This window comes from Theropithecus gelada, chromosome 11 (assembly GCF_003255815.1).
Source record: "Theropithecus gelada isolate Dixy chromosome 11, Tgel_1.0, whole genome shotgun sequence".
Lineage (NCBI taxonomy): Eukaryota > Metazoa > Chordata > Mammalia > Primates > Cercopithecidae > Theropithecus > Theropithecus gelada.
This window is the reverse complement of record NC_037679.1, coordinates 125330840-125357436: the sequence shown is the minus strand read 5'-3', so window position 1 is coordinate 125357436 and position 26597 is coordinate 125330840. Positions and strand designations below refer to the sequence as shown.

Sequence of the window (26597 nt, the reverse complement as noted above, 5' to 3'; positions counted from 1 at the left end):
TGGAGTGCAGTGTCACGATCTTGACTCACTGCAACCTCTGCCTCAAGTGATCCTGCCACCTCAGCCTCTTGAGTAGCTGGAAATACAGGCATGCGCTACCATACCTGGCTAATGTTTATTTTGTTTTGCTTTGTAGACATGGGTTTCACCATGTTGTCCAGGCTGGTGTCAAACTCTTGGGCTAAAGCCATCCACCTGGCTCAGCCTCCCAAAGTGCTGGGATTATAGGTGTGAGCCATGGCGCCTGGCCCATATATATCCTTTTATCCTGATTTTTCACTAAACATTTAAAATATGCACTTTTCATTATTATATGTCCTTTTTATTACTATAAACATTTTAGAGGCTGTATAATATTATATTCTGGATATCCCTTAATTTGCTTAACGTTCTTTTGTCATTTATAATTTTTCACTGTTAAAACCATGCTGTCAAATACCACATGTTCACACTTGTAAGTGGAAGCTAAACATTGGGTACTCGTAGACATAAAGATGGCAACAACAGAAACTCGGGACTATTAGATGGGGGAGAAAGGAAGGAGGGGAATGGTTGAAAACCTATTGGGTACTTTATTCAATACTTGGGTGATATGGGATCATTTGTACCCCAAATCTCAGCATTATACAATATACCCAAGTAGCAAACCTGCATATGTACTCCCTGTATCTAAAATAAAAGTTGGAAAAAGAAACAAAAATAGGTAAATAGGAAAGGAAATGAAAAAACATGCTGAACATCATCTTTTTGTACGTGAATATTTTAGTTTTTTGGATTCTTTTTCACAGGGTAAAATCCCAAGGACGTAGGCTCTGGCTCTGATAAGGACTTTTTAGTTTTTAATGAATGGACTGAGAAGCTTTTGTGTGCCTGTGGTGGGGGAGATTGTCTAAAAACTGATTCCACTTCCCTTTGTTTTTATGCATTTGATTTTTTTCAAGAAACTGGGTTATTTTCCCTGTAGAATGTCCCATATTTGGATTCTTTGTTTATCGTCTATTTCTTGGTGGTTAACTTGTTTCTCTATCTCCTGGGTTTGTTAACACCTTTCCTCTAAAGTCTGTTGTGTGCGGGGGGGAGGGGGCGCGGAGTTTCACTCTTATTGCCCAGGTTGGAGTGCAATGGCTTGATCTCAGCTCACTGCAACCTCCGCCTCCCGGGTTCAAGTGATTCTCCTGCCTCAGCCTCCTTGTAGCTGGGATTACAGGTATGCGCCACCATGCCCAGCTAATTTTTGTATTTTTAGTAGAGACGGGGTTTCCTCTTTTTGGTCAGGCTGGTCTCGAACTCCCAACCTCAGGTGATCCACCCACCTCGGCCTCCCAAAGTGCTGGCATTACAGGCGTGAGCCACCACGCCCAGCCTGCTCTAAAGTCTTAATTAGATTCAGGTTCAACATTTTTTGGGGGAAAGAATGAATATTTTATTAGTGGTTTTATGTAATTCATAGTGCATCCTATCAGGAGGGCATAATGTCTGATTGTCTCAAGCTGTAGATATTTTCATTAGTTTATTCTTGGCCTTTCCACTTTTGGTAGTTTTCCTTTTCATGCGTAGGATATTTAAATTTTTTTGTAGTTGAATTAATATTTTCGTTTTTCTTTTTTTTTTTTTTTTTTTTTTGAGACGGAGTCTCGCGCTGTGTCACCCAGGCTGGAGTGCAGTGGCGCGATCTCGGCTCACTGCAAGCTCCGCCTCCCAGGTTCAGGCCATTCTCCTGCCTCAGCCTCCGAGTAGCTGGGACTACAGGCGCCCGCCACCACGCCCGGCTAGTTTTTTGTATTTTTAGTAGAGACGGGGTTTCACCATGTTAGCCAGGATGGTCTCGATCTCCTGACCTCGTGATCCGCCCGCCTCGGCCTCCCAAAGTGCTGGGATTACAGGCTTGAGCCACCGCGCCCGGCCATCGTTTTTCTTTCATTGTAATTTCAGTTTCATTCTATTAATATTCATAGATTTGATAGTTATTGGCTCGGCATGGTGGTTCGCACTTCTAATCCCAACACTTTGGGAGGCTGAGGTGCGAGGATCACTTGAGCCCAGGACCTTGGGACCAGCCTGGGCAATGTAGGGAGACCCCGTCTCTACATATAAAATAATAAAAATTAGCTGGATGTGGAGGCACATGCCAGCAGTTCCATCTACTTAAAAGGCTGAGGCAGGAGGATTGCTTGAGCCTTGGAGGTTGAGGCTACAGTGAGCTGTGCTTGCGCCACTGTACTGCAGCGTGGGTGACAGAGTGAAACCCTGTTTCAAAAATTAAAAAATAAAAATAAAAAATGTGATATAGTATCTTCTAAAATATTTTTATGTATCGACTTTTAAAATATATTTTAATGTGTGTTAAAGTTACTTATTTAGTAATTCATTAATTTAGTTAATTCATTAATTTATTTATTTTGAGATGGAGTCTGACTCTGTTGCCCAGGCTAGAGTGCAGTGGTGCAGTCTTTGCTCATTGCAACTTCTGCCTCCCAGGTTCAAGCGATTCTTGTGCCTCAGCCTCCTGAATAGCTGGGAATACAGGCTTGTGCCACCATGCCTGACTAGTTTTTGTATTTTTAGTGGAGACAGATTTTCACCATGTTGGCCAGGCTGGTCTCAAACTCCTGACCTCAAGTGATCTGGCTGGCCTCCCAAAGTGCTGGGATTACAGGCATGAGCCATTGTGCCAGCCATATTTAGTAAATTTAAATCACTTTTTATATATTGTTTGTATCTTATGGATAGAGAGTAGATAGAGATGTGATATACTTGGAATTTATTTTGCTGTAGGGTAAGGATCTGAGTAGATTATTTTTCAAAAACCAGCCACATGTTCCAGTCCCTGTTTATTGAATAAACATTCCCTTTCTGTTTTCTGATTTTCCTTTTATTACACGCTAAATAATTACATATACTAGTGTCTGTGGGTTTTCTCTTTTTTTCCTAGCAACTTGTTTATTCCTGTGCTGCTGTTATACTTTTGATGATTGTCATAACATTGTAAGAGAACTTCTAATTGGACTAACCTTTTTCTAATTTCTCACCTGTTTCAAAAGGGTAGCATAGTATCTTTGCTCTTAAACCTCCATGATAGCCTAGTGAGGTTTTTTTTCAGATAAAATTTTATAAGCCGCTTACCTTATACAAATTTTGACAAGGTATCTATGCTAACAAGCAAGGGACATAAATTACTTTTTTAAAAAGTCAGATCTTAGTAGTAGGTACTGTGAAAGAAGCAAGCTAATGACTTGGAGTGTAAAGAGTGATACCACACACATCATCTTACCCCTAACATTTTCTGTTACAAAACATATGGAAACTTTACATAGCAGTTTTGCATCTTTATGAACCATTTGGTATTAAATCTCTCGTTTTTTGAGACAAAGTCTTACTTTGTCACCCAGGCTGGAGTGCAGTGGCCCGATCAACGCTCACTGTAGCCTCAACCTCCTGGAGTCAAGGGATCATCCTGCCTTAGCTTACTGAGCCTCCCAAGTAGTTGGGACTACAGGCGTGGGCTACCATGCCTGGCTAATTTTTGTATTTTTTGTAGAGATTTAAATGTTGTGTACCAAAAAACCTTTTTTGTCTCACTACAAAAGTTTTTTCAATACTATTTACTTATTTGAGACAGGGTCTGGCTCTGTCGCCGAGGCTGGATTACGGTGGCACAGTCTTGGTTCCCTGCAACTTCCGCCTCCCAGGCTCAAGCCACCCTCCCACTTCAGCTTCCTGAGTTGCTGGGACTACAGTTGCACACCCCCACACCCAGGTAATTTTTATATTTTTTCGTAGAGATGGGATTTTGCTTTGTTGCCCTTGCTGATCTCAAAATCCTGGGCTCAAAGAATCTGCCTACCTTGGCCTCCCAAAGTGTTGGGATTACAGGTATAAGCCACTGTGCCCAACCCATTTTTAAAAATTTTTTAATTTTTGTGGATACGTAGCAGAAGTATTTATGGGTTACATGAGATATTTTGATACAAGCATTCAGTGCATAATAATCCCATCATGGAAGATGAGGTCTCCATCCCCTCAAGCATTTACCATTTGTGTTACAAACAATCCAGTTATACTCTTAATTATTTTACAATGTACAATTACATTATTTTTTACTATAGGCACCCTGTTGTGCTAGTAAATACTAGGTCTTATTCATTCTGCTTTTTTGTACCCATTAACCATCCCCACTTCCCCCCATCCTACCTCCTACCCTTCTCAGCCTCTGGTAACTATGCTTCTACTTTCTATGTTCATGAGTTCAATAGTTTTAATTTTTTTTTTTTTTTGAGACGGAGTCTCACTCTGTTGCCCAGGCTGGAGTGCAGTGGCACGATCTTGGCTCACTGCAACCTCTGCCTCCCCGATTCAAGGGATCCTCCTGCCTTAGCCTTCTGAGTAGCTGGGACTACACCATGTCTGGCTAATTTTTTTGTATTTTTAGTAGAGATAGGGTTTCACCATATTGACCAGGCTGGTCTTGAATTCCTGACCTTGTGATTCACTTGTCTCGGCCTCCCGAAGTGCTGGGGTTACAGGTGTGAGGCACCGTGCCGGCCAATTGCTTTAATTTTTAGCTCCCACAAATAAGTGAAGACATGTGAAGTTTGTCTTTCTGTGTCTGGCTTATTTCACTTAACATAATGACTTCCAGTTCCATCCATGGTGTTGCAAACAACAGGATCTCATTCTTCTTATGGCTGAATAGTGCTCCATTATGTATAAGTAGCACATTTTCTTTATCCATTCATCTGTTGATGGACACTTAGGTTGCTTCCAAATCTTGGCTATTGTGAATAGTGCTGTAATAAACATGGAAGTGCAGACATCTCTTGGATATACTGATTGCCTTTATTTTGGGTATATTTCTAGGAGTGGGATCACTGGATCATATAGTAGCTCTATTTTTAGTTTTTTGAGGAAACTCCAAACTGTTCTCCATAGTAGTTGTATTAATTTACATTTCCACCAGCCATCTACAAGGGTTCTCCTTCCTCCACATCCTCGCCTGCATTTGTTATTGCCTGACTTTGTATAAAAGCCATTTTAACTGTGATGAGATTATATCTCATTGTAGTTTTGATTTGCATTCCTCCGATAGTCAGTGATGTTGAGCAGCTTTTCATATACCTGTTTGCCATTTGTATGTCTTTTGAGAAATGTCTATTAAGATCTTTTGCCCAGTTTTGATTGGATTATTAGATTTTTTTTTTCCTGTAGAGTTGTATGAGCTCCTTTTGTATTTGGGGTATTAATCCCTTGCCAGATGGGTAGTTTGAAAATATTTTCTCCCATTCTGTGGGTTGTCTTTTGTTGATTGTTTATTTTGCTATGCAGAAGGTTTTTCACTTGATGTGATCCCATTTGTCCATTTTTGCTTTGGTTGCCTGTGCTTGTGGGGTATTACTCAAGAAATCCTTGCCCACTCCAGTGTTCTGGAGAGGTTCCCCAATGTTTTCTTTTAGTAGTTTCATAGTTTAGGTCTTAAATTTAAGTTTTTAATCCATTTTCATTTGATTTTTTTTATCAAATGAAAAAAGAGATAGGGGGTCAAGCTTCATTCTTCTGCATAAAGATATCTAGTTTTCCCAGCACCATTGATTGAAGAGACTGTCCTTTCTCCATTGTATGTTCTCGGCACCTTTGTCTAAAGTGAGTTCACTGTAGATGTATGGATTCATTTCTGCATTCTTTATTAGACTGTTCCACTGGTCTAATGTGTCTATTTTTATGCCAGTGTCATGCCATTTTGGTTACTCTAACTGTAGTATAATTTGAAGTCAGGTAATGAAATTCTTCGTTTTGTTCTTTTTCCTTAGGATAGCTTTGGCTATTCTGGGTCTTTTGTGGTTCTGTGTAAATTTTAGGATCTTTTCTCTTTTCTTTTCTTTTCTTTTCGAGGGAGGTTGGGGGGTGGGACAGAGTCTCACTGTGTCACCCAGGCTAGAGTGCAGTGGCATAGTCTCTGCTCACTGCAACCTCTGCCTCCCAGGTTCAAGCGATTCTCGTACCTCAGCCTCCTGAATAGCTGGGATTACAGGTACCCGCCACCTTGCCTGGCTAATTTTTGTGTTTTTAGTAGAGACGATGTCTTGCCATGTTGGCCAGGCTGGTCTTGAACTCCTTGCCTCAAGTGATCCGCCCACCTCGGCCTCCTGAAGTACTGGGATTGCAGGCTTGAGTCATCACGCCCGGCCTAAGATTGTTTTTCCTACTTTTGTGAAGAACATTATTGGTATTTTTACAGGGATTGCATGAAATCTGTAGATTGCTTTGGGGAGAATGGGCATTTTAACAATATTGAGTCTTCCAACCCATGAATATGGACTATCTTTCCAGTTTTTTGTGTCCTCTTCAATTTCTTGCTCCAGTGTTTTAGTTTTCATTGTAGAGACTTTTCATTTATTTGGTTACTAGGTATTTAATTTTATTTGTAGTTATTGCAACTGGGATTACTTTCTTGATTTCTTTTTTAGATTGTTTGCTTTTGGCATATAGAAATGCTAGATTTTTGTAGGTTGATTTTGTATCTTGCAACTTTACTGATTTTGTATCAGTTCTAATAGTTTTTTGGTGGAGTCTTTAGGTTTTTCCAAATATGAGATCATATAATCTGCAAACAAGGATAACTTGACTCCTTCCTTTCCAATTTGGATGCGCGTTATATCTTTCTCTTGTCTGATTGCTGTAGCTAGGACTTCTAGTACTGTGTTGAATAACAGTGGTGAAAGTGGATATTCTTGTTGTGTTCCAGATCTTAGAGGAAAGGCTTTTTTTTTTTCCTTATCAGTATGATACTAGCTGAGAGTCTGCCATATATAGTTTAATTATGTTAAGGTACATTTCTTCTATACCCAGCTTTTTTAAGGTTTTTATTATGAAGGGATGTCGAATGTTATCAAGTGGTTTTTCAGCATCAATTGAAATGATCGTATGGTTTTCGTCCTTCGTTTTGTTGATATGATGATATATCAGATGGATTGATTTGCATATGTTGAACCATCCTTGCATCCCTGGGATAAATCCTGTTTAGTCATGATGAATGATCTTTTTAATGTGTTGTTGAATTTGGTTTGTTAGTATTTTGTTGAGAATTTTTGCATTCATTTTCATCAGTGATATTGGTCTGTAGCTTTTTTTCTTTTAATATGTAATATGTCTTTGATTTTGGTATACAGGCCTCATAGAGTGAATTTGGAATTATTCCCTTCTCCTCTAGTTTTCAGAAGAGTTTGAATAGGATTGGTATTTGTTCTTTAAATGTCTGGTTTTCTTCTGTAGTGAAGCCATCAGGTCCCAGGCTTTTCTTTTCTGGGAGATTTTTTATTATGTCATTGATGTTGTTGCTTATTATTGGTTTGTTCAGGTTTTGGATTTCTTCATGGCTCAATCTTGGTAGGTTGTATGTATCTAGGAATTTATCCATTTTCTCTAGATTTTCTCATTTATTGGCATATAGTTGGTCATAGCAGCCACTGATCATCCTTTGAATTTCTGTGGTATCAGTTGAATGTTTCCTTCTTAATCTCTGATTTTACTTAGTTGTGTCTTCTCTTTTTCTTAGTCTGTCTAGCAGTTTGTCAATTTTTTTTCCAAAAAAAAAAAGCGTTTTGTTTCTTTGAAGTTTTGCAAATTTTTTTTTGTTTCAGTTTCACTTATTTCTGCTCTGATCTTTATCTTTTATTTTGTTTTGTTTTGTATTTTGAGATGAAATCTCGCTCTGTTACCCACCCTGGAGTGCAGTGGCATGATCTTGGCTCACTGCAACCTCCGCTTCACAGGTTCAAACTATCCTCCTGCCTCAGCCTCCCGAGTAACTGAGATTACAGGCGCACACCACCATGCTCGGCTAATTTTTTGAATTTTTAGTAGAGATGGGGTTTCACCAAGTTATCCAGGCTTGTCTTGAACTCCTGACATCAAGTGATCCACCTGCCTCAGCCTCCCAAAGTGCTGGGATTACAGGCGTGAGCCACGGTGCCTGGCCTGATCTTTATTATTTCTTCTACTAATTTGGGGTTTGGTTTGCTCTTGCTTTTCTAGTTCTTTAATATGCATCGTTAAATGGTGGTTTATTTGAGGGTTTTTTTTTCTTTTTTGATGTAGGCACTTATAGTTGTAAACTTGCCTCTTAGTACTGCTTTTGTTGTATCCCATCGATTTTTGTATGTTGTGTTTCCTTTATAATTTATTTCAATAAAATTTTCAATAATTCCACTTGTTACTGATTTCTAGTTTTATTCCATTGTGGTCAGAGAAGATGCTTGGTATTATTTCATTTTTTTTTAATGTTTTAAGACTTGTTTTGTGACATAACATATGGTCCGTCCTTGAGAATGATCCATGTGCTGAGGAAAAGAATGTGTACTCTGCAGCTTTGGGATGAAATATTATGTGTATATCTATTAGGTCCATTTGGTCTGTAGTGCAGATTAAGTCAGATGTGTGTTGATTTTCTCTCTGGAAGATCTGTCAAATGCTGAAAATGGGATGTTGAAGTTTCCAGCTATTATTATATTGGAGTCTGTCTCTCTTTTTAGCTGTAACAGTATTTGCTTTATGTATCTGGGTGCTCCAGTGTTGCCTCCATATACAATTACAATTGTTACATCTTCTTGCTGAATTGCCCCCTTTATCATTATATAGTGACCTTCTTTGTCTCTTCTTAGTTTTTGTCTTGAAATCTGTTTCGTCTGATATGTGTGTAGCTGCTAGTCTTTTTTGATTTCCTTTGTCATGGAATATGTTTTTCCATCCCTTTATTTTCAGTCTATGTATGTCTTTGTAGGTGAAGTGTGCTTCTTGTAGGCAACAGACAACAGATCACTGAGTCTTGTGTTTTGTTTTGTTTTGTTTTGTTTTTTAATCCCTTTAGCCACTCTGTTTTTTTTACTGGGGAGCTTAGTCCATTTACATTCAGTGTTATTATTGATGAGCAAGGGCTTACTCCTTCCATTTTTTTTTTTGCTTGTTTTCTGGTTGTTTTGTGGGTCTTGTCTTCCATCCTTCCTTTCTGTCTTCCTTTTAGTGAAGGTGATCTTCTCTGGTGGTATGATTTTAATTTCCTATTTTTTATTTTCAGTATATCTGTTGTATGCTTTTTGATTTGAGGTTACCATGAGGCTTGCAAATACTATCTTATAACCTATTATTTTACACTAATAGCCTAACACTGTTTGCATAAACAAACAAGCAAAAAGAAAACTAATAAACACTTTACACCTAAACTTCATCCCCCTGCTTTTTAACTTTTTGTTTTTATTTATATCTTATTGTACTGTGTGTCTTGAAAAGTTGTTGTATTTTTTATTTGTTTATCTTTTAGTCTACTTAAAATAAGAGTAATTTACACACCACAGTTACAGTGTTATTCTGTGTTTCGCTGTGTAATTACTGTTACCAGTGAGTTTTGTACCTTGAGATAATTTCTTAATGCTCATTAATGTCCTTTTCTTTCTGATTGAACTATACCTGTTAGCATTTCTTCTAGGCTAGGTCTGGTGTTGATGAAATCCCTCGGTGTTTGTTTGTCTGGGAAAGTCTTTAGTTCTCTATGTTTGAAGTATATTTTAGTTAGATACATTATTCTGGGGTAAAAGTTTTTTTCCTTCAGCACTTAGGATTCTTTCTTTATCCTTGACCTTTGGGAATTTGATTATTAAATGCCTTGAGATAGCCTTTTTTGGGTTAAATCTGCTTGGTGTTCATTAATCTTCTTATATTTGGATATTGATGACCTTTTCTAGGTTTGGAAAGTTCTCTGCTATTATTTCTTTGAATAAACCTTTTTTTAAAAAATAAACCTTCTATTCCTATCTCTTTCTCTGCCTCCTGCTTAAGACCAATAACTCTTAGGTTTGTTCTTTTGAGGCTATTTTCTAGATCCTGTAGGTGCGCTTCATTCTTACTCTTTTTTCTTGTGTCCCATCTGACTGTATTTTCAAATAGTCTCAGGCTCACTAAATCTTTCTTCTGCTTGATCCTTCTGCTATTAAAAAACTCTGATGCATTCTTCAATGTCAGTTGCATATTTCAACTCCAGAATTTCTGCGTGGTTCTTTTTAATTATTTAAATCTCCTTGTTAAATTTATCTGATAGAATTCTGAACTCCTTCTCCGTGTTACCTTGAATTTTGTTGAGTTTTCTCAAAACAGCTATTTGAATTCTCTGTCTGAAAGGTCACTGTATTAGTCCATTCTCAAATTGCTATGAATACCTGAGACTGGGAAATTTATAAATAAAAGAGGTTAAATTGGCCCATATTTCCACAGGCTGTACAGGAAACATGATTCTGACATCTGCTTGACTTCTGAGGGTGCCTTAGGAAACTTACAATCATGGTGGAAGTCAAAGTGGGAGCAAGGCGTCTCACATGGTCAGAAGCAGGAGGAAGAGGGGCAGAGAGCTGCTACACACTTTTAAACAACCAGATCTCACTGTCAGGAGAACAGTACTGAGGGGATGGTGCTAAACCATTCATTAAGGACCACCCCCATGATCCAGTCACCTCCCACCAGGCCCCACCTCCAACACTGGAGATTATAATTTGACATGATATTTGGTGAGGATACAGATTCAAACCAGATCAGTCACATATCTCTGTTTCTCCAAGATTGGTCCTTGCTGCCTTATTTAGTTCATTTGGTGAGGTCATATTTTCCTGGATGGTCTTGATACTTGCAGATGTTTGTTGGTGTCTGGGCATTGAAGAGTCAGGTATTTATTGTAGCCTTTGCAGGCTAGACTTTTTTTTACCTGTTCTTCTTAGGAAGTCTTTCCAGGTATTTGAACTTGGGTATTGTGATCTAAGTCGTATCTGCATTAGGGGGCACCCCAAACCTAGTAACCTGTGGTTCTTACGGATTTGTAGAGTTACCGCCTTGGTAGTTTTGGATAAGACCTGAATGAATTCTCTGGATTACCAGGCAGAGACTCTGGTTCTCTTCACTTACTTTCTCCCAAACAAACTGAGTCTCTGTGTGTGTGTGTGTGTGTGTGTGTGTGTGTGTGTGTGTGTCTATCTGTGCTAATCCACCTGGAGCTGGGGTAGGGTGACGGAGTCACTCCTGTGGCTACCACCACTGGGACTATGCTGGGTCAGACCTGAAGCCATGAGTATGTCTTTATCCTTAGTGTTCATTGAGCAGCCTACAGTGGACACTTCGGTCCCTGAGCTTATAGCATAAGGGGCAGATGTTCATGCAGTGATGGTGGATGGCTGGACACCCCTGCACAGTACTTGCAAGTGGTACCAGAGTGGCTTCTTTCTTACTTCAGCATGATGCAGATATCAATGCCCAAACAAAAGCCTTTTTTTGTTTTTTTTTGATACAGGGTCTTGCTCTGTCACCCAGGCTGGGGTGCAATGGTACAATCTGCGCTCACTGCAACCTCCACCTCCCAGATTCAAGTGATCTTCCTGCCTCAGCCTCCCAAGTAGCTAGGACTACAGGCACACACCACCACACCCAGTTAATCAAACCGAAGCCTCTTGACCGCCTTGCATCTTGTGGCTGGGAAAGGAGATAGCACAGATAACCTAGAGCTCCTCCTGATGAACCATTACATCAAACCAGGGCTGAAAAACAACTTCGAAGACACGGCATTTGATATTGCCAGGAGGACAAGTATATGTAGAAGGCTATACAAATTCTTCACCTCAGTCTTAATGGTTCTAGTAATTTTAAGTGTCTAAGTGCCAGTGGCTCCTTTGTGTAAGATGTAAAATATTCCCGTAAGACAAAGTTGACTTAAAACATCTTACTGCAAAAATTCAGTGGTAAGGTAGTTATTATTATGTTCTTTCAAGTGAAATGCCTGACCTGATATCGGAATGTATTTGAAAGGTGTTTGGATATATTTTTAATGATTTTTGTGGAGCTTGTGATTTTTATCAGAAATAATTTTAACTCGCCTGAACTTAAACACTTGACATAACTTTGGGAGGCCAAGGCAGGCAGATCACTTGAGGTCAGGAGTTCGAGACCAGCCTGGCCAACGTGGTGAAACCCTGTATCTACTAAAAATACAAAATAAAAATAAAAAGCTGGGTATTGTGGCACATGCCTGTAATCCCAGCTACTTGGGAGGCTGAGGCGTGAGAATCACTTGAACCTGGAAGCCAGAGGTTGCAGTAAGCCAAGATCGCACCGCTACACTCCAGCCTGGGCCACAAAGTGAGACACTCTGCCCCAAAAAACAAACAAAAAAACAAACTTGACGCAGGTTGAACAGAAACATTATTCTTGGTGCTGATCCAAGAGAAATGTATTTTTAAATATTATACATCCTGGATCTTTGTTGAGTATTTAGTATATTGATATATATTTTTATAAGGTGAGGTAACTCAAAATTTAAGTCTTAAATATTCTAATGCAGTCATCTGCCTTCTCTACATTACCATAGCCAGTTACTTTCATTTTAAACCAGAAGAACTAACATATTAGTTACTTGAATCTTCGTAAGTTAAAGAAAAAAAAAAACATAAAAAAACCTAGATGTTTGTCTTTTAGACAATAGATAATTTTTAGGAAAGCAGTTAGCTAGGTGTTTCATCCATGAATGTTGTATACTGCCTACCCTACCACAGTTCACACAATTCTATGGATAGTCCTCCCTGGTCAACCTACATGTAATCTTTATTTTAATGGTGAATCAGTATGACCTTTTAGACATGCATACAACTACATTGTGGTCAAAGAGATCATAGTGTATCTACTATCCAACTGGTTTTACCTGCGTAATCCTGCTGATTTGAGCACTGCCTATATAATCTCTTGAGTTCACAGAAAATGTTGATTTTCCAAGGTCTTCATTTTATAGAAACCATACAAAGGCAAAGTGATAAGGGAAAAGGAATTCTAAAAGTAGGGGATTATTATTATATTGAGGCTAAAACCACAAAGTGGCTCAGGCTTTAAAAAAAAACAGTATAGATAGTGACAAAAAGCATAATATAAACATTCAAGAAAATAAAGTATAAGTTTTAACAACAAAAACCATTTCTAGATTACTTATAATATCTAATACAATGTAAATGCCATGTAAACAGTTGTACTGTATTTTTTATTTGTTGTACTGTATTTTTTGTTGTTGTATTGGCTTTTTAAACTGTTTTTTTTTCTTCAAATATTTTCAATCCACAGTTGGTCATGTCTTCAGATGCAGAACCGTAGATTTGGAAAGCCTACTGTAATAGGGCAAATTTAAGCATTCGTATTTTAACAATATTTAATAGCTCACAATATTTAATGTGAGCTTATTTACTTGTAGTTTCTTTAATCAGATCAAAAGGATGATTATCCAATGACTTGTGCAAGCTCTTAGTCTCCAAAGCTTAGGAAAGAACTGCAGGTGATGTAGTCCAAGTCAATGAAATAAGCCTCAGAAAACCGATGCCTACAAATTGTGACTTGTTAAAATCAGAGTCCTATTTGTAATGTCTGAACCCAGAACTTGATCCTTGGTCTTCTGGTCCCACGGTAAACTTTTCTGTCATTGTACAAAATATTCAGCCAGTGAAATAATCATCAACATATCTAAGATGGAACATGCTGTCTTTCATTGCAAACCAGATTCTCTTCCAGTCTTCCCTTTTGGAACAAGTTAGTACCACAATCTAACTAGTTTCTAAAGCCAGATACTTATAAGTTATCTGAATACCTCATTCTTCCCCATCCCCCATATCTGATTTTATCTTCAATAACTTATCAGGTGCCATCAGTTTTATCTCCTATATAGGTCTTAAATCTACCCATTTCTCTATCATTCTCACACCTCCCTATTTCACTACAATATAACTCACTAATTTTCTCACAAGTCTATCCTGACCATTCTCCCATCTGTGTTCTCCATAGTGAAGCCAGAATGATCTTTTTAAAGTGAGAATTTTTCCCCCTCCCTGCCTGGTCTCTTCTACACCACTTAAAACCACCTCAATGATTTTTCCATTGCTGTTATATTGAGATCTGTGAGCCTAAACTTCTTAGCAAACCCTGCCCACCCTCTTGTCTTAAACCTCCCCTCTCTCCCTGTGTCTTTGCCCTCCAGACACATTGGGCTTATTTTGAGTTTGGAATGCTTCCTACCTATTCCCCCCATCCCCCAGTCTTTGCCTAATTAATGACTATTCTTTAAGTCCTAGGTCAGGCATCTGTTACTCAGGGAAGTCTCTGACATCCCAGAGTACTCCATGCCACCGCTTTATTTTAATCAACATTAAGTAAACTGTGCTTCTTTCTTTCAGAGAATTATCTCACTTTAGAGTCATATAGTCATAATTGCAATCCTTTGATTAATGTCAGTCTTCTCCCCAAACTGGAAATTCCACAAGAGCAGGCATTTGTTATTTTTTGTCCCCTAGTGTATTTTTTTATCCTGTATTGTATTTCCAGTACACAGCACAGTGAAATGGCTCCATAAACATTACCTGAGTAAGTGAAGTAATTCTCTGTAAGGTCTGGCTGAAGACCTTCATGTCTCCAAATAAGTAGCCTACAAGTATCTCTCTATTCTGATTTTACTTTTAGGCTAGTTCCAGCTTTTCTGATATAGTGAGTAGAATAGAGTTATAAGCTCACTTTCGCCCGGAGAGATCAAGGCAGTTGCAGGGTCCATCAGTATTTAAGTGAATTTTGAACTTAATGAGATTCTTAAATTCATTCTGGAAGAAATGTAATTCTAGGTTGACTATAGCCACAATAGCATGATGCCAGGAATCAGGACTTAAAAGGCTTTTCTTGTGGAAGTAACTTCTGAATCGAACCCCAAAGTAAACCTATAGTACTTATTGTCAGTCCAAGGAATTCATCTCAGAAAAAAAAAAAAAAATCAGTTTACCATAGTATATGTGAATTAAATGAGTTAATACAAGTTAGTGCTGGCCGGCACAGTGGCTCACTCCTGTAATCCCAGCACTTTGGGAGGCTGAGGCAGATCCCTTGAGGTCAAGAGTTCAAGACCAGCCTGGCCAACATGGTGAAACATTGTCTGTACTAAAAATACAAAACTTAGCGGGGCTTAGTGGCACGCGCCTGTAATCCCAGCTACTCAGGAGGCTGAGGCAGGAGAATCGCTTGAACCCAGGAGGTGGAGATTGCAGTGAGCCCAGACTGCGCCATTGCACGCCAGCCTGGGCGACAGAGCGAGACTCCGTCTCAAAAAAAAAAAAAAAAAAAAAAAAAAAGAAAAAAAAAAAAAAAAAAAAAAGGTTCTAAGCACAGTTATTAACTCATAGTAAGATATACAAGTGTTAGGTAATGTGTGTAGAGCCAAAGAGACTTTGAGTCAACATTATGCCTAATGTTAAATGTATTAAGAACTTTTTAATTCAGGAAAGCATGCATTTCTTTGAACACTGCATAAACTGAACTGTGTTGAAAATAATTACCTAGCCAGTTTCTGCTTCCCTTTTGTGTTTAGGACCTTTCTCAATTTTACCCATTCTTATCATTTAAAAGCCCTTTTTAGATCCCTAGAGTAAAATAGGAGATGAATCTTGGCTGAATTACTAGAAATAGGAAGATTTTAGCTGATTACCTCACTGGCAACTTTGATAGCAGCAACTTACACTTGAGATCCCAGGCTTGGGTTCCTCTAAGGCTTAAAGCTTTCAGAAGTAAATGTACTTACTTTGTTAAGGAAATTCTTTAGAGACTCTTTTCCTTCAATAATTTTCTTTATGTCTGAACATGGCTTTAACTTGCCAAATTTCCCTTCTTTGTTTAGTATAATTATTTTTAAAGACTGGGAAAATGTGTGTTCTATTTTTAATATTTAATTTTTTTCAATTCTGACATATTCAACTATGGTTTATTTTCATTTTCAGGTATTTAGCAATGTTAATTCAAACCTGAGAGTTTTAAACTATGTTGGAATAATGGATCCCATTGAGAATATAATAAAATGTTTTGAACCTTCTTTCTAGAAAAATGTTTGTATATTCAAAATATCGTACACAGTGTTTCACTTTTCACAAATAATCCTGAAACTGATTCATATATTGTTTTTATTTTTATTTTTTTTTGAGACGGAGTCTCGCTCTGTCACCCAGGCTGGAGTGCAATGGCACAATCTTGGCTCACTGCAACCTCCCCCTCCCGGGTTCAAGCCATTCTCCTGCCTCAGCCTCTCAAGTAGCTGGGACTGCAGTCGTGTGCCACCATGCCCAGCTAATTTTTGTATTTTTAGTAGTGACAGGGTTCACCATGTTGGCCAGGCTGGTCTCGAACTCCTGACTTCAAGTGATCCTCCTGCTTTAGCCTCCCAAAGTGCTGGGATTACAGGCATGAGCCACCGCGCCCGGCCGCATATATTGTTTTTGAAAAATGTTGCTCCTCTTTAGATATGTGACTAGTATATTGTCGTTTAGTTAACATGTCCAGTTGTATTCAGTTTCATTAAAATTGATTTATAGTGCTATAGTGTTTAATTTGTATAACACAAAGTTTCTAGATCCTTCTAGAAGCCAGTAATAAAATAAAAAAATGCAGTTGTGCTAAGTGGGTTTTTGGGAGAATGCAGAATTTTAAGCAATGGCTATTTGTATGGCATTTATAGCAGTTTTTATCTATGTTTTAAAAATGTAAGACATTCTTTATAAAATGATTTTGTGTTGGGTTTTTTTTTTTTTTTTTTTTTTTCAGACGGAGTCTCGCTCTGTCGCCCAGGCTGGAGTGCAGTGGCCGGATCTCAGCTCACTGCAAGCTCCGCCTCCCGGGTTCACGCCATTCTCCTGCCTCAGCCTCCCGAGTAGCTGGGACTACAGGCGCCCGCCACCTCGCCTGGCTAGTTTTTTGTATTTTTTTAGTAGAGACGGGGTTTCACCGTGTCAGCCAGGATGGTCTCGATCTTCTGACCTCGTGATCCGCCCGTCTCGGCCTCCCAAAGTGCTGGGATTACAGGCTTGAGCCACCGCGCCTGGCCGGGTATTTTTTAAAGGATTTTTTAAAAATTATTTTTAATTTTTTATTTATTTATTTTGAGACCGGGCTATGAGACTGGCCAATTTTTGTATTTTTGGTAGAGATGGGGTTTCACCATGTTGCCTAGGCTGGTTTCGAACTCCTGGGCTCAAGCCATCCACCCACCTTGGTCTTGCAAAGTGAGGTGTGAGCCACTGCGCCCAACCTAAAGGATGTTTTCTTGAGTGATAGCTGTTGAATTATTTTGGTAGGACTTGGAATGCTTTTGTGGAATGTTTAAGTGGAATATTGGTTCTAAGTTTCCTATCTCAGGGATCCTGGACCTGCCATTTGATTAGCTGCATACATTTTTAAATTGAGGGGAACCAGAAAATCTTCCAAGATCTTTGAGTGCTGTGGACTCCTTTGGATGCAGTTTGGTTAAAGAACTGCTGGATCCATTCAGTCTTAGGATGACTGAGGTTATAAGATTTTCTCTAGTTTTTTTCTGCCCTGTCAGGCATCTTGTGATTTCATAGATTGGTGTCATTATCTCCCTTGGTTATCTCATCCAATACCTCATGACTTTTTTTTTTTTTTTTTTTTTTTTTTTTGAGACAGAGTCTTGCTCTGTCACCCAGGCTGGAGTATAGTGGCGCGATCTCAGCTCACTGCAACCTCTGCCTCCTGGGTTCAAGCAATTCACCCTACCTTAGCTTCCTGAGTAGCTGGGATTACAGGCACCCGCTACCATGCCAGGCTAATTTTTGTATTTTTTAGTAGAGACAGGGTTTCGCCATGTTGGCCAGGGTGGTCTTGAACTCCTGACCTCAGGTGGTCGCCTGCCTCAGCCTCCTAAAGTGCTGGGATTACAGGTGTGAGCTACCGTGCCCAACCCTCGTGACTTTTTTTTTTTTTTTTTGAGATGGAGTCTTGCTCTGTCGCCCAGGCTGGAGTGCAGTGGCACAATCTCGGCTCACTGGCAACCTCCGCCTCCCGGGTTCTCGCCATTCTCCTGCCTCAGCCTCCCGAGTAGCAGGGACTACAGGCGCCCGCCACCACACCCAGCTAGTTTTTTGCATTTTTAGTAGAGACGGGGTTTCACTGTGTCAGCCAGGATGGTATCGATCTCCTGACCTCATGATCCACCCGCCTCAGCCTCCCAAAGTGCTGGGATGACAGGCGTGAGCCACCGCGCCCAACCCCCTCATGACTTTAATATGATCCAATATCATCTCTTTACAGATAAGTCCTAAATCTACCCCTCCAGCCCAGACTTCTCTCCTGAAATCCAGACTTAAATATATCTGACTGCTGTCTTAACATCTCCAGTTTGAATTGGCATCCCAAAATCAGTATGTTCAAAACTGGATTCCTGTTGTTTCCTCAGAAATGTAATCTTCCTCTTGTCAGTTGACAGTGCAGTCTCTCAAAAGCCTTGCACCCTTTCTTTATTCCTCTCTTTCTCTCTTACTTCATGTTTAGTCTGTTAGTATTGTTGCCTCACCCTTCCAAATATATCCAGAATTCAAATACATTCTCACTATCTCCACTGCTACCACCTTGGTCAGAGATACTTTTTTACCTATTAGGTAGATTAAATGTTAGGTCCTAATACCTGGAACCTGAATGTTAATGTTATTTGGAAAACAATATCTTTACAGATGTGATTCAGGATGTTGAGATGCGGAGATTATCCTGGTTGGCTCTAAATGCTATCATATGTACCATTCTAGAGAGAGGCAAAGAGAGATTTGACGCACACAGGAGGAGGTGACGTGAAGACAGAGGCAGAGTTTAGAGAGAGGCATCTGTAAGCCAAGGAATGCCCATAGCAACCGGAACTTGGAAGAAACAAGAAATGAATTTTCCCCTAGACCCTCTGGAGGGAGTTCGGCCTCTCTGACACCTTGATTTCAGACCAGTAATACTGATTTCTGACTTCTGACCTCCAGAACCTTGAAAGAATAAATTTCAAGCCATATCGTTTGAGGTCATTTGTTACAGCAGCCATTGGAAATTAATACATTCCCCTGTTTAGGATTTCAATCAAGGTTGTTCATTGTGTTTGGGTTTTATGACCTTGTTAATCTAAAATAATCCCCCTCACCTTTTTTGTTTTTCATGACACTGACTGTTTTTAATTTAAAGAGTCTGGGAATATTGTCTTGCAGACTATCCCATGTTGTGGAATTATCTGATTGTTTCCTCATAATTAGATTCATGTTAAACATTTTTTCCAAGAATACCATGTAGGTGATGTTGCATAAAGCATATTATTAATACAACTGCCAGAGTGATTTTTTTTTTTTTCTTTTTCCCAGATGGAGTCTTGCTCTGTCACCCAGGCTAGAGTGCAGTGGCACGATCTCAGCTCACTGCAACTTCTGCCTCTCGGGTTAAAGCAATTCTCCTGCCTCAGCCTCCCGAGTAGCTGGGATTACAGGCGCGGGCCACCACGCCCAGCTAATTTTTGTATTTTTAGGCCCGCCTCGGCCTCCCAGAGTGCTGGGCTTATAGGCTTGAGCCACTGCGCCCGGCCTGGAGTGATTCTTTTAAAGCATTAAGTCGAAGCACGGCATTCCTCTGTTCAAAAGTCTCCAGTGGCCTCCCATTTGTTCAGAGGAAAAGCCAGATCCCTCATATGATCTGACCACCTGTAACCTCTGGAGCTTTCTCTCCCCTTCACTAATTGTATTGCTTTTGTCTTGCCATTTCCCAGTCTGACCATGCTCCTGTCTTATGACCTTTGCCTTAGCTGTTCTGGTTGTCTGGAAAGCTCTTCCCCCCATGTATCTTTTGGCTCACTGTCTCACCTCCTTCATGTCTGCTTAAATGCCTTGTGTCAGTGAGTCCTTTCCAGATGACTATTTTTAAAATTGTGATTCTCCACCGGCTTCCCACTGCCGATCCCTCAATGCTGCTTTACTGTTGTGTTTTTCCATATTATCCTCTCTCATACCGTGTAACTTACTATGTTTATTGTTTATTGCCTGCTTTCTCTACTGAACTATAAGCACCATGGTGGCAGGAATCTTTGTTTTGTTCCCAGAGTCATCCCATGATGTTATGTTCATAGCAGGCACAAAATAATTTGTTGAATGGATGAATATGCAAATACTTCAGGATGAATATATCCTTCTTTGCCTTAATTAACAGTAGAGTCACAACTGTGTTTCAAAATAACTTCGGATGTGCAGAAGAGTTCCAAAGACGGTGTAGAATTCCTGTTTGCCCTTCACCCAGTTTGTCCAAGTGTTAACATTTCACATAACCAATGTACATTTATCAAAACTAAGAAATTAACATTGGGATAATACTACTAACTAAACTCCAGGCTTCACTTGGATTTCACGAATTTTTCCACTAATACCCTTTTTCTGTTCCACTGTCCAATCCAGGATCCCACATTGCATTTTTTTTTTGGGACGGAGTTTTGCTGTTGTTGCCCAGGCTAGAGTGCAATGGCACGATCTTGGCTCACCGCAACCTCCACCTCCCAGGTTCAAGTGAATCTCCTGCCTCAGCCTCCCTAGTAGCTGGGATTACAGGCATGTGCCACCACACCCAGCTAATTTTGTATTTTTAGTAGAGACAGGGTTTCTCCATGTTGTTCAGGCTGGTCTCGAACTCCCAACCTCAGTTGATCCGCCTGCCTTGGCCTCCCAAAGTGCTGGGATTACAGGCATGAGCCACCATGCCCGGCCCACATTGCATTTAGTTACATCTCTTTAGTCTCCCCTAATCTGTGCAGAGACTACTTCTTGAAAGATTCTTGTGGATTATTTGCTTAAGTGAATATTTCTTTTGTTTATTTATGCCTCAGCATTCACATCATGTGAATATTTCTAAAGGAAAGAAAGGTAAAACTTAGGAGCACTAGAATATATAGCCACAGGGCGTTGTTGAACTTTATACGTGATCACAGGATTTGACATATTTTCTGGGTCAAATGCAGAGTTTATCTAGTCTCTTCTCTTCTGCCATCAGAGCTTCCCAATCCTGTTCATGGTGTCATTTGAAGAAGTGAATCCTAGCATAACCATTAACTGTTTGTGACATTTTAATGGGTAAATGTAATTATTTCTGTAGCAAAATCAAGATGTGTTAGGTACCTACCCTGTGTAATGAACTGTATGGAACTCCTCCTTGTGAAGGGGGATGTAAAGAAATTTGATTAAGTTTTTTTTACTAGCCTGGGTTCTAATATAGGTAATATATAACTAACAGATTATAATAACAACTGGTTTGATAGCACAAATGAAATTATTAATGTTAACTGAGTGAGGTGAGAAATAGGGAGAAGATCACATTTAAACTTGCCCTTCAAGTATTAATAGAATTTTTTAAAAATTTTATTTGAAATCTCCTCAAGCTGATAAGCAACTTCAGCAAAGTCTCAGGATACAAAATCAATGTGCAAAAATCACAAGCATTCTTATACACCAGTAACAGACAGAGCCAAATCATGAATGAACTCCCATTCACAATTGCTTCAAAGAGAATAAAATACCTAGGAATCCAACTTACAAGGGATGTGAAGGACCTCTTCAAGGAGAACTACAAACCACTGCTTAGTGAAATAAAAGAGAACACAAACACATGGAAGAACATTCATGCTCATGGATAGGAAGAGTCAATATCGTGAAAATGGCCATATTGCCCAAGGTAATTTATAGATGCAGTGCCATCCCCGTTAAGCTACCAATGACTTTCTTCACAGAATTGGAAAAAACTACTTTAAAGTTCATATGGAACCAAAAAAGAGCCCGCATTGCCAAGACAATCCTAAGTCAAAAGAACAAAGCTGGAGGCATCACGCTACCTGACTTCAAACTATACTACAAGGCTACAGTAACCAAAACAGCATGATACTGGTACCAAAACAGAGATATAGACCAGTGGAACAGAACAGAGCCCTCAGAAATAATACCACACATCTACAACCATCTGATCTTTGACAAACCTGACAAAAACAGGAAATGGGAAAAGGATTCCCTATTTAATAAATGGTGCTGGGAAAATTGGCTAGCCATAAGTAGAAAGCTGAAACTGGATCCCTTCCTTACTCCTTATACGAAAATTAATTCAAGATGGATTAGAGACTTAAATATTAGACCTAAAACCATAAAAACCCTAGAAGAAAACCTAGGCAATACCATTCAGGACATAGGCATGGGCGAGGACTTCATGTCTAAAACACCAAAAGCAATGGCAACAAAAGCCAAAATTGACAAATGGGATCTAATTAAACTAAAGAGCTTCTGCACAACAAAAGAAACTACCATCAGAGTGAACAGGCAACCTACAGAATGGGAGAAAAATTTTGCAATCTACTCATCTGACAAAGGGCTAATATCCAGAACCTACAAAGAACTCAAACAAATTTACAAGAAAAAAACAACCCCATCAAAAAGTGGGCAAAGGCTATGAACAGACACTTCTCAAAAGAAGACATTTATGCAGCCAACAGACACATGAAAAATGCTCATCATCACTAGCCATCAGAGAAATGCAAATGAAAACCACAATGAGATACCATCTCACACCAGTTAGAATGGCAATCATTAAAAGTCAGGAAATAACAGGTGCTGGAGAGGATGTGGAGAAATAGGAATACTTTTACACTGTTGGTGGGACTGTAAACTAGTTCAACCATTGTGGAAGACAGTGTGGTGATTCCTCAAGGATCTAGAACTAGAAATACTATTTGACCCAGCCCTCCCATTACTGGGTATATACCCAAAGGATTATAAATCATGCTGCTATAAAGACACATGCACACGTATGTTTATTGCGGCACTATTCACAATAGCAAAGACTTGGAACCAACCCAAATGTCCATCAATGACAGACTGGATTAAGAAAATGTGGCACATACACACTATGGAATACTATGCAGCCATAAAAAAGGATGAGTTCGTGTCCTTTGTAGGGACATGGATGCAGCTGGAAACTCATTCTCAGCAAACTTTTGCAAGAACAGAAAACCAAATACCACGTGTTCTCACTCATAGGTGGGAATTGAGCAATGAGATCACTTGTACACAGGAAGGGGAACATCACACACTGGGGCCTGTTGTGGGGTGGGGGGAGGGGGGAGGGATAGCATTAGGAGATATACCTAATGTAAATGACAAGTTAATGGGTGCAGCACACCAACATGGCACATATATACATATGTAACAAACCTGCACATTGTGCACATGTACCCTAGAACATAAAGTATAATTAAAAAAAAAAGAAAAGAAAAATTTATTTGAGACAGGGTTTCACTTCCACTGCCCAGACTGGAGTGCAATGGTGCAATCTCAGCTCACTGCAACCTCTGCCTCCTGGGCTTAAGTGATTCTCCCACCTCAGCCTCCAGAGTAGCTGGGACCACAGACACTTGCTACCACACCTGGCTATTTTTTTTTTTTTTCCTGTGGAGAAGGGGTTTCTCCAAGCTGCCCAGGCTGGTCTTGAGCTCCTGAGCTCAAGCCAATCCACCCATCTTGGCCTCCGAAAGTTCTGGGATTATAGTGTGAGCCACCATGCCTGACCTCATATAATTTTTTAAAATGGCTTTACTGAGATATTATTAATGTATACATATCAAGTGCACCATTTAAAACAAACAATTCAGTTGCCTATGCATATATTCACAGAGTTGTGCAACCATCCCACAATAAATTTTAGAACATCTTCATCAGCCACAAAAGAAACACCATACCTGTGTTCACTCACCATTCTCCCCTTCACTCAGCTCCTGGCAACAAATACTCTTTATATCTCTGTAAACTTGCCTATTCTTGTATTTCATATAATTAGCATTGTACAGTATGTGTCTGACATCTTTCACTTTGCAGAACATTTTCAAGATTCATCCACATTGTAGCACCTATCAGTACTTCATTCCTATTTATTGCCAGATATTCTATTTTATAGAATTATGTTTTGGTTTTTCATTCATCAGTTGATGGAGATTTAGGTTGTTTCTGCTTTTGGGCTATTATGAATAATGCTGCTATGAACATTCAGATTTCTGCATGGACAGACATATGTTTTCGTTAATGTTAGGTATATACTATGTTTAACCACTTGAAGAATTAGCAGATTATTTTTCAAAGCAGTTATTCTTTTACATTTCCACCAGCAATGGATGAGGTTTCCAATTTCGTTACATCCAAGCCAACATGTGTTAATGTCTGTCTTTTCTATTTTAGTCATGCAAGTGGGTGTGAAGTGGAATTGTGGTTTCAGTTTGTATTTCCCTAATGACTAATGATGTTGCATCTTTTCATGTGCCTATTGGTCATTTGTAGATGTTATCTTGAGCATATAATTTTAGTAGAGGAAGAATGGGGAATGGAAGGGAGCAAGAGAACAGGGACAAAGGCCTGAGAAATGGTGAGAGAATCAGTAAAAGAGAGAGTAGGGTTCTCAGATAATGGGAATTAAGAGAGTGCTATAGAAAACTGGGTCTCTAAGTTGATGTGTCAAGTCACACTGTCCTCTGCTTATCCTAAGCTTACCTTGCTCAAATTTCTTTCTTTCTTTCTTTCTTTCTTTTTTTTTTTTTTTTTTTTGTTGTTGTTGTTTTTGTTTTTCTTTGCTTTTGGGTTTTCTTTTATTTTTGTTTTTTCTTAATTTTCAAGAATATTCCTTCCTTTGTAAATGTCAGAGAGTATCGTGGCTAGGTCATTCAATTGATTCTTTCAACTTTTAAATAATTATTTAGGGTCTTTATTTATTCCAGGCCTTCTAGACCCTGTTAGTGAGAGGAACAGATCAGTGAGCAAAAATAGACAAAGTCCTTGCTTTTCATAGAGCTTATTTTCTAGTAAGGATGATTTTGTACCAGTAAAAAGCTGTCTTATGGCGCAGCATGGTGGCTCATTCCTGTAATGCCAGCACTTTGGGAGGCCAAAGCAGGTGTATTACTTGAGGTCAGGGGTTTGAAACCAGCCTGGCCAACATGGTGAAACCCCGTCTCTACTAAAAATATAAAAAAACTAGCCAGGTGTGGTGGTGCACACCTGTAGTCCCAGCTGTGGATGTGGAGGGTTTGGGGAGATTGGTGGCGGATAGTCTGAGGCAGGAGAATCGCTTGAACCGGGAGGTTGCAGTGAGCCAAGATTGTGCCACTGCATTCCAGCTTGGGCAACAGAGCAAGACTCTGTTTCAAAAAACAAAACAAAACAAAAAAAACCTGCCTTGTTAAAGGCTGCCTTTATTCCAGCCTTTTAGCATTTGATAAACAAATCCAGGTCTACTTTGTTTATGCTATTGATGATTTTACTGGATTGGGTCATAGTCCTTTTCAGCTTCCATCTTTTTAGATACGTTTTATTTATTTATTTTCAGTTTTACTTATTTTTTGAGACAGAGTCTCACTCTGTCACCCAGGCTGGAGTGCAGTGGCACAGTCTCGGGTCACTGCAACCTCTGCCTCCCAGGTTCAAGCGATTCTCCTTCCTCAGCTCCCCAAGTAGCTGGGACTACAGGCGTGTGTACCACACATAGCTAATTTTTGTATTTTTAGTAGAGACTGGGTTTAACCATGTTGCCCAGGCTGGTCTCCAGCTCCTGGCCTCAAGTGATCCTCCCTCCTCATCCTTCCAAAGTGCTGAGATTACAGGCATGAGCCACCACACAGGCCAAGACTTATGTTTTGATCATTGGTCATCCCTCATACAACAGCAGCCTGAATTTCCCCCCTGGCATTCTTATTTCTCTCTTCTGAGACTGTTGCAGTTGAAGTGTATTTTTCCACTGTAGTCCATACCAACTAATGAAAAGCCTGATAAACTATAAAGAAAAGGTCGCATGCATATTTTAAACATTCTTACCATGTATGTGTGTTTTCATCAACCTTTGTTTTAGGACCAAGGCTTTTTCTTTTTGGAGTAGGAGGTGGGACTTGTGAACCCCGCATCACATTGAGTAAGAATTTACTGACTAGTATTTTGTGGTCTTTCTTACAAAAACCCCACCTTGGCCTCCCAAAGTGCTGGGATTATAGTCAGGAGCCACCACATCCAGCCTCATAGGTTTACTTAAAATTAATTAAGTTATTAATTCGGTATCATGTACAACTGCTTAAACAGGTTAGGAGTAGCTCTTGGTAAGCAAATCCAAGTAGAGGAAGCAGAAGTTCACTGCCATGAGCATTTGGTCCACTGTGGACACCAGCTATTATGTATTATAAGGGAAACAAAGCAGTTGTTGAGTCCATGTTGTTGTGGGGGATTGGTTAGGAAAGCTTCTATATATTCCAGGTTAAGTACTCTTCTGCTATGTTGTGTCATCACACTGTAGATGCCTCTTTCAGAAAACTTATTTCACTATTCTAGTTGTTTATTTGTTTGTCTTCCTCATGGAATTTCATAGTCTTTGAGGGCAGCAGTATACTCATTGTATTTCTAGTTCCTAGTATATACTTGGCATATAGTTATATATTGGCTTTAAAATGAATTAATTGACTCCAAGCTCAGTATAATTCAATAATATGACTAGGCTGACAAAAATGAAAAAGTTTGGCTGGGCGCAGTGGCTCGGGCCTGTAATCCTAGCATTTTGGGAGGCTGAGGCGTGCAGAATGCCTGAGCTCAGGAGTTTGAGACCAGCCTGGGCAGCAACATGATGAAACCCCATCTCTACTAAAATACAAAATAAATTAGCCAGATGCGGCAGCATGTGCCTATAATCCCAGCTACTCAGGAGGC

General features: G+C 39.5%; 1 protein-coding gene across 3 annotated transcripts in view; it reads left to right on the top strand.

Annotated features, from left to right (window-relative positions):
• DENND5B (DENN domain containing 5B) overlaps nucleotides 1–26597 on the top strand; it is a 203312-nt gene that overhangs the window by 37327 nt on the left and 139388 nt on the right. The window contains exons 2-3 of one of the 3 annotated variants that reach the window (XM_025401852.1): nucleotides 7559–7592; nucleotides 16794–16813. The exons of the other annotated variants lie outside the window; for them this stretch is intronic. Coding sequence (XP_025257637.1) covers nucleotides 7559–7592; nucleotides 16794–16813 — 54 coding nt within the window. The remainder of the gene's footprint in view (nucleotides 1–7558; nucleotides 7593–16793; nucleotides 16814–26597) is intronic. 3 annotated transcript variants of the gene reach the window in all.